The 13,565-nt window shown below is 42.6% G+C and overlaps 1 protein-coding gene across 1 annotated transcript in view; it reads right to left on the minus strand.

Annotated features, from left to right (window-relative positions):
• Positions 1–545: 545 nt before the first annotated feature.
• The window catches only part of LOC124150233 (probable ATP-dependent RNA helicase DHX34), a 64,160-nt gene continuing 51,140 nt past the window's right edge, over positions 546–13,565 (minus strand). Inside the window, exons 25-29 of the mRNA XM_048392421.1 lie at positions 12,927–13,048; positions 12,282–12,452; positions 9,323–9,392; positions 7,907–8,058; positions 546–964 (exon numbers count right to left, since the gene is read on the minus strand). Coding sequence (XP_048248378.1) covers positions 813–964; positions 7,907–8,058; positions 9,323–9,392; positions 12,282–12,452; positions 12,927–13,048 — 667 coding nt within the window. The 3' untranslated portion in view covers positions 546–812. The remainder of the gene's footprint in view (positions 965–7,906; positions 8,059–9,322; positions 9,393–12,281; positions 12,453–12,926; positions 13,049–13,565) is intronic.

Genomic DNA, 13,565 nt, shown 5'->3' on the forward strand with positions numbered 1-13,565 from the left:
GTTAGTGAGTGAGTTGTGTTCAATGACGCTTTTAACAGTATTCCAGTTATATCACAGCGTGTCAGCTTAATGTGGGTGGAAAGCCCGAAGTTATGCAGGTCTTAGACGTTTACCACTTCAGTGAAACCCACGAGGGCGGGTATGGTGCTGACACACCTAGAAACATAATCAGGGCGAACCGGGATTCGAATCCACAATCATAGGTTTCTGGCGTGCCTAAGGGACGCAACTCTGCACAGCAAATTTCGACGCCTGAGACGACTGGACCATTGTATTTGTGTTGTGAACAACGTCCCATCAAATGTTTCAACACATCAAATATATCAATGTACTCAACATCCTGGTACTTCTTAGATTACTGGGCCACCCGTGCCCCCTGGATAGTGTTACAAACCTAGATATGTGTAGACTCCATTGCCTTCTGTAAATACAGCAGCTGAGCCTGAATCAAACTAGTCTTTCAAAGTGTGAATGACATAAACAACGGACATGACCTTCAGGTATTAATAGTCATTGAAAGGTTTCGCTTGCCATGAACTAAAACCAAATTTATCATTATTTAGTACCATGTTTTACAATGTGAAATTGACCATTACTGGACGCCAGGCAAACCCTATTGCAGATTCCCCGATTCATGTTGTGGGCATATTCTAACCCTGGATCCCCATGGGGGCAGCCATCTTGACTTGTCACCTTGACAGTTCACACTGACACTGGGTCACACCAACAGTGCTGCCATCTTGACAAGAGACCAAACACACATTGATCTCTGTTGCAGTCAGAAGAGCTGTTGGTCAAGCAAGAGACAGCTCTCATTCTTTGTGAGATTTCTTGTGTTTGAGAATCTCTGTTGCAGTCAAAGAAAGCTGTTGGTCACAGTCGGGGCAAAAGTAGGATCTTCTCAGAGGGTTGAGTTGTGTGGCTCGTTCTGATTCACGCTCTGCAGCCTCCTCATCTTTAGACACTGAAACACAAGGCACACGGTCATATTTAGAGGTGTATCGATAATTCGATTGTCAATTTGTTTGGTACATTTACTTTCTTAAAAAACAATTAAAGAGTTTGACAGTTTGTATAGTCAAATACTAGTCATTCAATCACATTCATTCACATTGGTGCTAAAACATTGCAGTTACCTAAGACTTTACCAGTTACATGAAGTGAAATTTGTATTAACATGTTTTTGAAAGGTCAATTTGAACTTGTTTTCTTTTCATTTCTTGTTTTCTTTACAAATAGTATCAGAAAGTTATAATTATTTTGATGGTGTCAGTCAAAATGCTGAAATATATGCTGCTTAAGCCTGCTATAATTGCAAGTGAAAACTATCGCAATAGTATCGCAATAGTAGGGCGACTATCGCAATAGTATCGCAATAGTTGTTTTAACTATCGCAATAGCCAAAAATGCCTCAATAGTCACCCCTAGTCATATTATTTGTACATACCAGCAGGGAGAATTTGCAAAGCATTCCGTGTCCAGGTATTAAACAGTGGCAAGCCATGCAGTGTCCAGAATTAAGTAGGCACAGAGAAAAAACAACATATTGCACCCCTGGCATCCATGCTGAATTTCTCCACATACAAGCAAGTACAAACTCAACCCCTTGTTGTCTGTAAGTACTTTTAGTAGGCTAAACCTTCTCCTGGCCAGTTCTTCCTTGGGGATGGTTTGGCCTAAGCCAAACCTTTCCAGATCCAGATCCTGCCTCTAGATTTCAGATATGTTGAACATAAGAGGAGGGTGGTTCAGCCTAGGTCAGATACTCCCCCCTTGATTTCAGATATGTTGAACATAAGAGGAGGATGGTTCAGCCTAGGTCAGATACTCCCCCCTTGATTTCAGATATGTTGAACATAAGAGGAGGATGGTTCAGCCTAGGTCAGATACTCCCCCCTTGATTTCAGATATGTTGAACATAAGAGGAGGATGGTTCAGCCTAGGCCAGATCCTGCCTCGAGATTTCAGATATGTTGAACATAAGAGGAGAATGGTTCAGCCTAGGCCAGATACTCCCCCCTTGATTTCAGATATGTTGAACATAAGAGGAGGATGGTTCAGCCTAGGCCAGATACTACCCCCTTGATTTCAGATATGTTGAACATAGGAGGAGGATGGTTCAGCCTAGATATACTGTACATAAGTCCATTTAGTTCATAGGGATCCTGGATGCAAGTATGAGGAGCAAGTGAGTGACAAAATATTTTTGAAATTTCCAGTAGCCTAAACTTAGGAGGGAAGATCTATTATGAGGAGCGATTGAGTGTTATTTTTAATAAAAAATACTAAATTTGAAAAAAAAGGAGCAAAAATAATGAATAATGAATGTAATGACACAAAACTGAATTATTATGTCCGGGAGACATGGTTCAGCCTCAGTCAGATCTTTCCCTCATGGTGTACTTTACAGTGGCTCAATCTTCCCATTCATAATGTTATAAATAGCTGGAGATCCCCTTCAGAACATGAGTATATCTCAATAAAACCACAGCATTTAACACTTCAGATGCAAGACTTATTATGTGGTAAATCATATTTCAAAGCAATGGACATGTGTTTGAAGGGACCACTTTGCAGGACAACAGTAAACCTTCCTGTTGAACATTATTAAATAGTACAGAGGAATGAATACACAAAAAAGTTCATGAATATCATGACGTAAGTTTTGATGTAACAGTCGTTCTACCGCTTTGCCTTTCTACTTAACGCACATATCGTTGTCATATGTAGGCAGTATATCCACTGAGAGGGCCATTATATCTCATCTAACTTTAATTTTTAATTTTTTTAAAAATATACTAAATTTGAAACTCTCATCTAACTCTCCAAACCACGACCCCAGTGCAGCAGATCTGACCACTGATTGTGGTGCTATCTCCATAAACAAATTTGATTTAGTTTCAGTTGTTTTACATGAAATACTTGTCTGCTTGTTGTTATAAGAATTTGGAGTAGTTCAACTTGTTCTGTAAGTGAGTGCATATCATTGATTGGTGCAGCCTAATCCTAATATAAGGAGTGAAGTAAAGATCACATGATAGACAGCTCTTTTACTATCCTACATTTATTGGTCTCCAGTCCAATGACATTGGAAGAAACTAGGGCTGGGAAAAGTCCAAATTTACTACCCAGGTACCTGACACCCTATTATCCGTCCCTACCCGGGTACCCAACACCCTATTATCCGTCCCTACCCGGGTACCCAACACCCTAGTATCCAACCCTACCCGGGTACCCAACACCCTAGTATCCGACCCTACCCGGGTACCCAACACGCTAGTATCCGTCCCTACCCGGGTACCTGCTGTAGGTCTCAAGAGTTGGGAACAAAATGTCTCATTGGGAATAATTTGACTGTAGCCCTGTTGAGAAGCAATCTAATAATGTTGCAGGATTTTTTGTGTGAATACCTCTGTTAACAAAACCTGATCTATCAAAACCAAATATATGCTCTTCAATCATGATTTGACATACCTTTGGGCCTAATTCCACACACGGATCTGGGCCTTATTCCAGATACAGATCTGGGCCTTCTACCACACACAGACCTGGGCCTAATTCCACACACAGACCTGGGCCTAATTCCACACACAGATCTGGGCCTTATTCCAGATACAGATCTGGGCCTTCTACCACACACAGACCTGGGCCTAATTCAACACACAGACCTGGGCCTAATTCCACACACAGACCTGGGCCTAATTCCACACACAGACCTGGGCCTAATTCCACACACAGATCTGGGCCTAATTCCACACACAGACCTGGGCCTAATTCCACACACAGACCTGGGCCTTATTCCACACACAGACCTGGGCCTAATTCCACACACAGACCTGGGCCTAATTCCACACACAGACCTGGGCCTTATTCCACACACAGACCTGGGCCTTATTCCACACACAGACCTGGGCCTTATTCCACACACGGACCTGGGCCTTATTCCACACACAGACCTGGGCCTTATTCCACACACAGACCTGGGCCTTATTCCACACACAGACCTGGGCCTAATTCCACACACAGACCTGGGCCTTATTCCACACACAGATCTGGGCCTAATTCCACACACAGACCTGGGCCTAACTCCACACACAGACCTGGGCCTTATTCCACACACAGACCTGGGCCTAACTCCACACACAGACCTGGGTCTTATTCTACACACAGACCTGGGCCTTATTCCACATACAGACCTGGGCCTTATTTCACACACAGACCTGGGCCTAATTCCACACACAGACCTGGGCCTAACTCCACACACAGATCTGGGCCTAATTCTGCTATGACTACTGCAATCAATCTCATTAAAATCTAGTTTTCGCTACCTCTAAACAAAGATCTGAGGACATCCCATTGCGGGTCATGTCAGAAAGACCTTTCATCTGACCAATCAGAGCATCGCGTAGCAGATCATGAAAGTGACAGTTGGAATGTGATTTTTTAGCGTGCAACCTCGAGGTTTCCAAAAAGGGTATTCTGAACGACAGTTATATGGGCTTCATGTCTGTATTCCCACAATATAGACCATCTATTAGCCTTCCAGAATATTCTTTTGTTCAGTTTGTAATTTTTTAGTTGAGTATATGTCAAAATATCTTTGAAGCAAAGTCGCCAGTTTGAAACTCGTGCTGTAAAGCTCGGGTTGATGTTTTAAGTTTGGTCTGACGAGACACGAAATGTGATGTCCTAAGATCTTTGTTTAGCAGTAGCTATAACTAAGATCTGATTTTAATGAGATTGCATCTGCAATAAACATACTCACATGACAGTCATCATGCTAATACCACTTTGTGAAACAGGGCCATGTAAGCTGACTTTCTGAGGTGAGGTGGGGTGAAACAGTATTGCACTTAACATAACAAATTGCATCAACATGTGTGTGTGTGTGTGACTTTGTGTACTAGTCCAGACTTATGACGGTTTTATAGTGCTAGCCCACTGAGTGACCATGCCACAGTTTAACATGGCTACCCCACTCAGACACAGTATTCTGACTCCGAACCGACTCTTATCTTCGTCCCTTATAGATGACACCTGGCAGGGTAACAACATGTACCATCTTTAAACTACATTTGGTATACGGGCAGGAGTGAGTGAGTGAGTTAAAGCTTTACGTCACATCGGCAATATTTCAGCCATATCGTATACGGGCAGGAACAATGTGCCTATTGTCATATCTACATCAATATCACTTTCTCCAATATTACCTTCAACAAAGTATCTGGAAACAAGCGATTAACATCTTCCTGATTGCCACTGTTCAAACATTTATCAGGGAGGTAAGTGGAATGTGGAAATTCAAGATACACATCAGATATAATCTGTCAAAATTCCCGAGGCGCATGCCACACGTTACATGAGACTACCTTCTTGGTGAAAGCTGTGCATATTTCATAGATCTGGGCATTTAAATAGCACAATATCATCAGATTATTACTTTGACATTTCTGTTCTTGACACATGTAAGGACAGAGGACTGGATGACATCTTCTGAGAGCATACAATGCCTGAAGTGAATGTTGTTTTATGCCACAGTCAACAATATTCCAGTAATACCATTACATGGCAGTCTGTAAACATGGAACATCCAGTCTGGGCCAGTGGTACATCCAGTCTGGGCCAGACAGAACAGTGGAACATCAAGTCTGGGCCAGACAGACCAGTGGCACATCAAGTCTGGGCCAGACAAACCAGTGGTACATCAAGTCTGGGCCAGACAAACCAGTGGTACATCAAGTCTGGGCCAGACAAACCAGTGGTACATCAAGTCTGGGCCAGACAGACCAGTGGCACATCAAGTCTGGGCCAGACAAACCAGTGGCACATCAAGTCTGGGCCAGACAGACCAGTGGCACATCAAGTCTGGGCCAGACAAACCAGTGGCACATCAAGTCTGGGTCAGACAAACCAGTGGCACATCAAGTCTGGGCCAGACAAACTAGTTGCACATCAAGTCTGGGTCAGACAAACCAGTGGCACATCAAGTCTGGGTCTGACAAACCAGTGGCACATCAAGTCTGGGCCAGACAAACCAGTGGCACATCACGTCTGGTTCAGACAAACCAGTGGCACATCAAGTCTGGGCCAGACAAACCAGTGGCACATCACGTCTGGTTCAGACAAACCAGTGGCACATCAAGTCTGGGCCAGACAAACCAGTGGCACATCAAGTATGGGCCAGACAAACCAGTGGTACATCAAGTATGGGCCAGACAATTTCTTTCTGTATCAGTGAATATTATTTGATCTTGGAATTCCAGCCACATATTATTTAGTTCTACTTCAAAGTAAAAATTACCCCAAAAATCAGAGAAAAATAAAATTTAAATTTCTTTTTTAGATCATATTTATCAGCATTTTGTTATACAGGGTTTCAGTGTTTCAGTCATAACTGTAAAATGGGAGTTTTCTGCTAAGATTCATAAGTAGACTATCAAACCAATCAAGGAAATGTAGAAACTCCCATTATCTATTATACGTTTACTGGTGTATCCAGTTACAGTCCCAAAGGAGACAATTTCAATAATACATGCACACTTTCAGAAATAAGGCATTGCTAAGGAAGTACTTTACAAGACTGTTTGACAAGTGGGATGACGTCAACATTCCATACGTGAAGCATGATACATCTGGTACCTTTTCACTATTTAATAGGAATTCATAAACACAAGCTTATGGTGTTATCCAAATCGTACAATCAACTCATGATTTTTTTTAGGAATATGGAAAGGGTTTTGTTGCTCTCAGAATTTGAGAAGTTGATTTTCACAAGAAGTATGTAAAACTAACTCTGTAAGTGTTGTGACTATCAAGTCAATAACTGCCATGATGCAGGCAATGCACAGAAAAGTCAGTTTAAAGATACATCATTTACACAGGAGAGATATCATTTTTAACTTCCCCTTGGAGAATATTGACTTAAAGGGGAAGTGTACACGCAAAAATCACTTTTTATCTTTTTCTAAACAAAACGCAATTTTAGAATTAATTAGTATCTGTGTTTGAAAATATACACTCATTTTTTTCACAGTGAAAGTAGGAAACTCACAATAGGGTTAGAATAGGTCTTCAGCAACCCATGCTTGCCGTAAAAGCGACTATGCTTGTCGTAAGAGGCGACTAATGGGATCGGGTGGTCAGGCTCGCTGACTTGGTTAATACTCATCCAATTAAGACTAGATTGACCAATGAAAGCGTAGTTACTTCCTTTCATTGACCGTTAATACTGGATCGCGACAACAGAATGAGTAAAATAACGTAAAATATGAGACAAATCATGTCTTGATTCAGTTGAAATAATGCAAACAATTACTTGAGAATCTACCAGGAATACTGAATATGTAAGTAGTCTTAAAATTATCTGCCAGACAGTCTGACGGGTGGAGGCAATATCTCATGCATCACGACAGAAAAGACACCAGCCACGGGCAGGTGGGCAGGCAGTTATTTCGGACCCTGCTCCAGTCTCCTTCGGCCATTCATACAGAACTGAGCACCTTGTGTAAATGACAAGAATCTACCTGACCTCCAGTCAGTCTGCCTCCTTCATACATGCATTGATTGAGCATCTGGAGTGAGTGAGTGAGTGAATATGGTTTTACGCCGCTTTTAGCAATATTCCAGCAATATCACGGCGGGGGACACCAGAAATGGGCTTCACACATTGTACCCATGTCGGGAATCGAACCCGGGTCTTCGGCGTGACGAGCGAACGCTTTAACCACTAGGCTACCCGACCGCCCCGATTGAGCATCTGAGCATCTAGTGTAAATGTATATGATGGCTGTACCAGGTTGGCTACAAATGGCACTTCTTCAGATTTGGTTATTCTCCCACATACTACTGTAAACATTTATGGAATAATTGTACATTAATGGTTTCAAAATTCGAAATGAAAGCTTACAAGGCTTATCAGCACTCTGACACTCCATCTGATGCTGCAGCCGTTCTACCACTGACACAATCAGGCTGACATGACATCGTGGGCATTCCCAGACCTTCTGCATGTGTGACGTGTATTCCCCCCACACGCTGGCCGAGGTATCATCAAGCAGGCTGCAACAGGAAATTAACCAGTGAACGGGAGATTTTAACACATCCTTGCTACTATTCTCCAGACAACTGCTCTCCAGACACCTACTGCACAGAATCAATCAAGCTACTACTCTCCAGACAACTGCTCTCCAGACACCTCCTGCATAGAATCAATCAAGCTACTACTCTCAAGACAACAGTTGCATAGAACCAATCAAGCTACTATTTTCCAGACAACTGATGCATAGAATAAATCAAGCCTCTACTCTCCAGACAACTGTTGCATAGAATCAATCAAGCTACTACTCTCCAGACACCTACTACATAGAATCAATCAAGATACTACTCTCCAAACAACTGATGCATAGAATCAGTCAAGCTAATACTCTCCAGACAACAGTTTCATAGAAACAATCAAGCTACTACTCTCCAGACAACAGTTGCATAGAATCAGTCAAGCTACTACACTCCAGACAACAGTTTCATAGAAACAATCAGGCTACTACTCTCCAGACAACTGTTGCACAAAATCAATCAAGCTAATACTCTCCAGACAACTGCTCTCCAGACACCTACTGCATAGATTCAATCAAGCTACTACTCTCCAGACAACTGCTCTCCAGACACCTACTGCACAGAATCAATCAAGCTACTACTCTCCAGACAACTGCTCTCCAGACACTTACTGTGTAGAATCAATCAAGCTACTACTCTCAAGACAACAGTTGCATAGAACCAATCAAGCTACTATTCTCAAGACAACTGTTGCACAGAATCAATCAAGCTCCTACTCTCCAGACAACTGGTGCATAGAATAAATCAAGCCTTTACTCTCCAGACAACTGTTGCATAGAATCAATCAAACTAATACTCTCCAGACATTTACTGCACAGAATCAATCTAGATACTACTCTCCAAACAACTGATGCATAGAATCAGTCAAGCTACTACTCTCCAGACAACAGTTTCATAGAATCAATCAAGCTACTACTCTCAAGACAACTGTTGCACAGAATCAATCAAGCTCCTACTCTCCAGACAACTGGTGCACAGAATCAATCAAGCTACTACTCTCCAGACAACTGCTGTATAGAATCAATCAAGCTACTACTCTCTAGACAACTGTCACATAGAATCAATCAAGCTACTATTCTCAAGACAACTGCTGCATAAAATTCTTTTTGCTGCTACTCTACCGTACCTAGGGAATCATGTTTCTATTAAACAGCTAGCCATATCGTAAGAATCAATCATGTGACTACTTGTAAAACAACACTGTACTCACCAGCCAACTGTTAAATAAGAATTGACTTGTGTTCCTCCTTTAACTGAATGTTCCTTATTATCTTGACTGTCTGAAACAGAGAACATCCAACTCCTGGTAATGATAATCCGGTACCTTGTCATTTCAATGGAATTCAATATGAACTCGATGGCCCTTTGCACCTCTTTGTCAAGTTTCTAAATAAACAGCTGACACAGACACAGACACAGAAACAGACACAGACACACACACAGACACACACACACACACACGTACAAGTGTATGCACGTTGCATTATAAATGCAATAATCTTGAACACAACTTTAAACACCATTTCACCTCACCTCACCTAATTCTAAGAGTACTGCCTCTCTTACATCATAGCCAATATTCCTGTCATTCGGCTAACACCACACTTAAAAATTCCTTACAGTTTTAACAGACATCATCTTCACCATCATATGGTATGCTCTTAGACCATAATAGTCTGTCTGGAAAGTCTACAATACCGCCTGGAACAGGAATGGAGTATTCCCGATGACCTAAAATCTGGTATGTGAGTGAGTGAGTGAGTGAGGAGTAGTCAACGGCATGTAGCTCAGACACTCTAGCTGCTGTTGCCATGGCAAGCAAACAGGCAGTCTTCTTTAATGTCTGCTAAAGAGTCTCCTTATGCATAGGTTCATATGGTACAACCATAAAAGCAGACAGGACGACAGACAGATTCCACTTGGGGAATTAGTGCGGGTCTTGTAGATCCTCCAGTTGAAAAAACTTCATGAGTTGATTCATGACTGGATAGGTGCCGATGGAGAGCCCATCATTTTGGCGAGCCCATCATGGTCGAGGACTGATGCTGGTGCTGATCTGCAACCCTTAATCTTACAATAACGGAAGTTCTGCTGGCGGCGACGCAGCAATAGATCGGCTACCATGGGAATACTCTTGCCCATGAGCTCCGAACCTCTTCCTCTCTGCCACGATCCACACTTGTGCCATCGGTTGTCATAGATGTCATAGATGGCAGAGGAGGAAGGTCTCCATGACCATGCCACAGCATCGATGGCAGACTTGGATACACCGACAGTCTGCATGTTAGCCGTGAGAGCTTCCAGGTGTGTAGGAGCAGGTTGCACAGTTACTGTAAATCTTCAAATTAACATGAGCGTGAATTAAATGTGAAAAATGCAGGTCAGCAGTTGTATTAATTTGGAGACACATTAATTACAAGATTTACAGTATATGTCTGAGCGGGGCTGACGGAGCAAATCAGGACGAAGTGGGAGCTGGAGTGGCACTGCCATGAGAAGTGGGAACAGTCTGGGAAACCGAGTCCTGTTTGGCCAAGCCGGAGCTATGAAAATGACTACATGGTCCGAGTCCTCCACTTTTCTCAGGACTCGGTCCAGCAGAGGCCAAGGCGGAAATGTGAAAGCGAACATCCCCTCCGAACTCATCAACAGGACGTCCATGTGGAGAGCCTAAAGGTCTGGTACTGGACTGACATATTATATGGGGAGCATGTGGTTGAAGCACGTGAGAATGGGGAGTAGCTCAAGTCGTCGTTATCCACTTGCAGATCTGGGGATGTAGGGACTACTCCGTCAACATGATCTTGTTCTTCCAGGATAAACAGTTTGCCAAGAAGTTTAGTTTCCCGGAAATATGATATGTTGGTCTGCAGCTGAATAAATATCTCCTTCAACAAACGTGGTGCCTTCGTGCCCCATAGTCGTTGTAGGTGATGTCTGCAGAATAAACACTATGTATTTATTCCTAACACAGGATATTTACCATCCCCAAACACACTTGCGTGATAACCTCTCTCTCTCTCTCTCTCTCTCTCTCTCTCTCTCTCTCTCTCTCTCACAACAAAGAACTGAGGTCATCCTGGCATTTGCAGAGGCATTTGAACAATGTTTGGTTCGCCTAACAACTGGTTGGGATGGCTAACAACATCTGTTGAAAATGTAAGATTTTTTTCAGTTTGATGTTTGGCAAGAGTACAGGAATAGAGGCTATGATGTAATATAGAGGCAGGGCAATCAAAGAAATTATTTTATTCTGAACTTACGGTGGCAGTGGGGCATTTCAAATATCAAAATGTCTGCAAAAGTGATGTGAGGTTTTTTTCTTATAAATGCCTTTTTTAAAATTACCCAACCCAAATTAATTGTCCCAATATTTATGTGTGTCATAATAGTGTATATTGATTATTAAATTTCAACTTAATGAACTGGGCTATGAATTGATTTACAGGCAGACACTTTCAAGCTCTCATGAAATGAACTGATGAAATGGCAGTTGAGCCATAAATCAGAATATTACTGAATTAATAATCTGTAGATATATTCCAGAAAACTCATTTCCTTGTTGAGGCTCTCTTAATACATTTTATTACATTGTTAACCTTTTGAAAATGTCTCCATTTCTTAATACAACAGACTGTCTCCGTGGTCTAGTGGTAGAGCGTCCACCCGGAAAGTGGAAGGTCCAGCGTTCGATCACGAGTCATACCAAAAAGACATTAAAAGATGGTAATTGTTTTTACCCTGTCTGGCACTAGGCATTAAGGACTAAAACAAGGACTGGTCGGCTCGGAGTCTCTAAACTGAGTCTGAGTGGGGTATTCATGTTTAACTGGGGCATGGTATCAGGGTGCAATCACTATAAATCAGCATCAGTCCAGACTAGTTCAAGCAGCCACTCACACACACAAAAGTGCATGCACGTTGCTGTATAAGTGCAATAATCTTGGGAAGTGATGTTAAATCCCATTTCACCCCACCTCACCTCTTAATACAACAGTAAACATTGTTGTATACACAGTCTAGAACCAATGCCATTTAATTACCAAACATAATGCCACTTATTTGCTGAAGCATAAACCCCTTCAGGACATAGCCGATAATCCCAGTTATTCCACAGATGATGACATATAGGTACAATGAGGGTCTGACATCCGACAACTTGAACCTACCTGTACTCATGCCTACATACAGGTGCTGCTGTTCGGCCGCCATCACCCGACGTATGGAGTAGGTGACTCGACTGTCCAGGAACTCGGCCAGTTTGCGTGCAAGGAGCTGCTCCAGGCGCCGGGCTTTGTTGCCGACCTTCTTATGGTCGTCATCCATCTGACTCATGGTATCTGTGGAGAACACATGGAACTCTCTCACTCAGGCACATGCTAGGGGCGGCATCTTTCTGTCACTTCTATACAAAAACTCTAAGCTAGTAAATCATCGGAATTCTTTCAATTGTCAACAGACAACACGTCGTCACAAAAAGTCACAAAATGAAAATAGTCTAAATTTATTCTTATTTGTCTGGACAATCTTTGATAAAGAAAAACAACCATAAAAATCATTCAAAATGAAAGAAAATAACAACTTTTTTAATAACAGTTTATGAGGCATTTCATGTCATTTCATTTTTCAGACATTAAAAACTTCTCAGAATTGTACTAATACTGAATAATGCTGAGCTTCACTACTGTATCATAACTTTGACCAACCCAAGTTAATTGGTCAGAAACAATTCTTAAACCATATAAAATAAGAAACAGTACAAAACAATATCCCCCTCATTAACTGCCTAAGATGAATTCTCATCATTCCCATACCGGCCAGGCGGACTTGAAGCAGGTTCAGCCAGGTGGCCCGGAGATGTAGGATGCTGGATATGACACCATCAGCAGACTCGGCGTCAGGGAACCGGATCTCCAGCCAGCCATCACACACCAGCCTGAAAGACACGGACACATTCAGAGACATGTTGACATCACTGGGAGATCTCCAACCACCCATCACACACCAGCCTGAAAGACACGGACACATTCAGAGACATGTTGACATCACTGGGAGATCTCTGGCCGGCCATCACACACCAGCCTGAAAGACACGGACACATTCAGAGACATGTTGACATCACTGGGAGATCTCCAACCACCCATCACACACCAGCCTGAAAGACACAGACACATTCAGAGACATGTTGACATCACTGGGAGATCTCCAACCACCCATCACACACCAGCCTGAAAGACACGGACACATTCAGAGACATGTTGACATCACTGGGAGATCTCCAACCACCCATCACACACCAGCCTGAAAGACACGGACACATTCAGAGACATGTTGACATCACTGGGAGATCTCCAGCCAGCCATCACACACCAGCCTGAAAGACACGGACACATTCAGAGACATGTTGACATCACTGGGAGATCTCCAGCCAGCCATCACACACCAGCCTGAAA

Source organism: Haliotis rufescens, unplaced genomic scaffold, assembly GCF_023055435.1.
Source record: "Haliotis rufescens isolate VD_foot unplaced genomic scaffold, xgHalRufe1.0.p SCAF_1, whole genome shotgun sequence".
NCBI classification, from domain to species: Eukaryota; Metazoa; Mollusca; class Gastropoda; order Lepetellida; family Haliotidae; genus Haliotis; species Haliotis rufescens.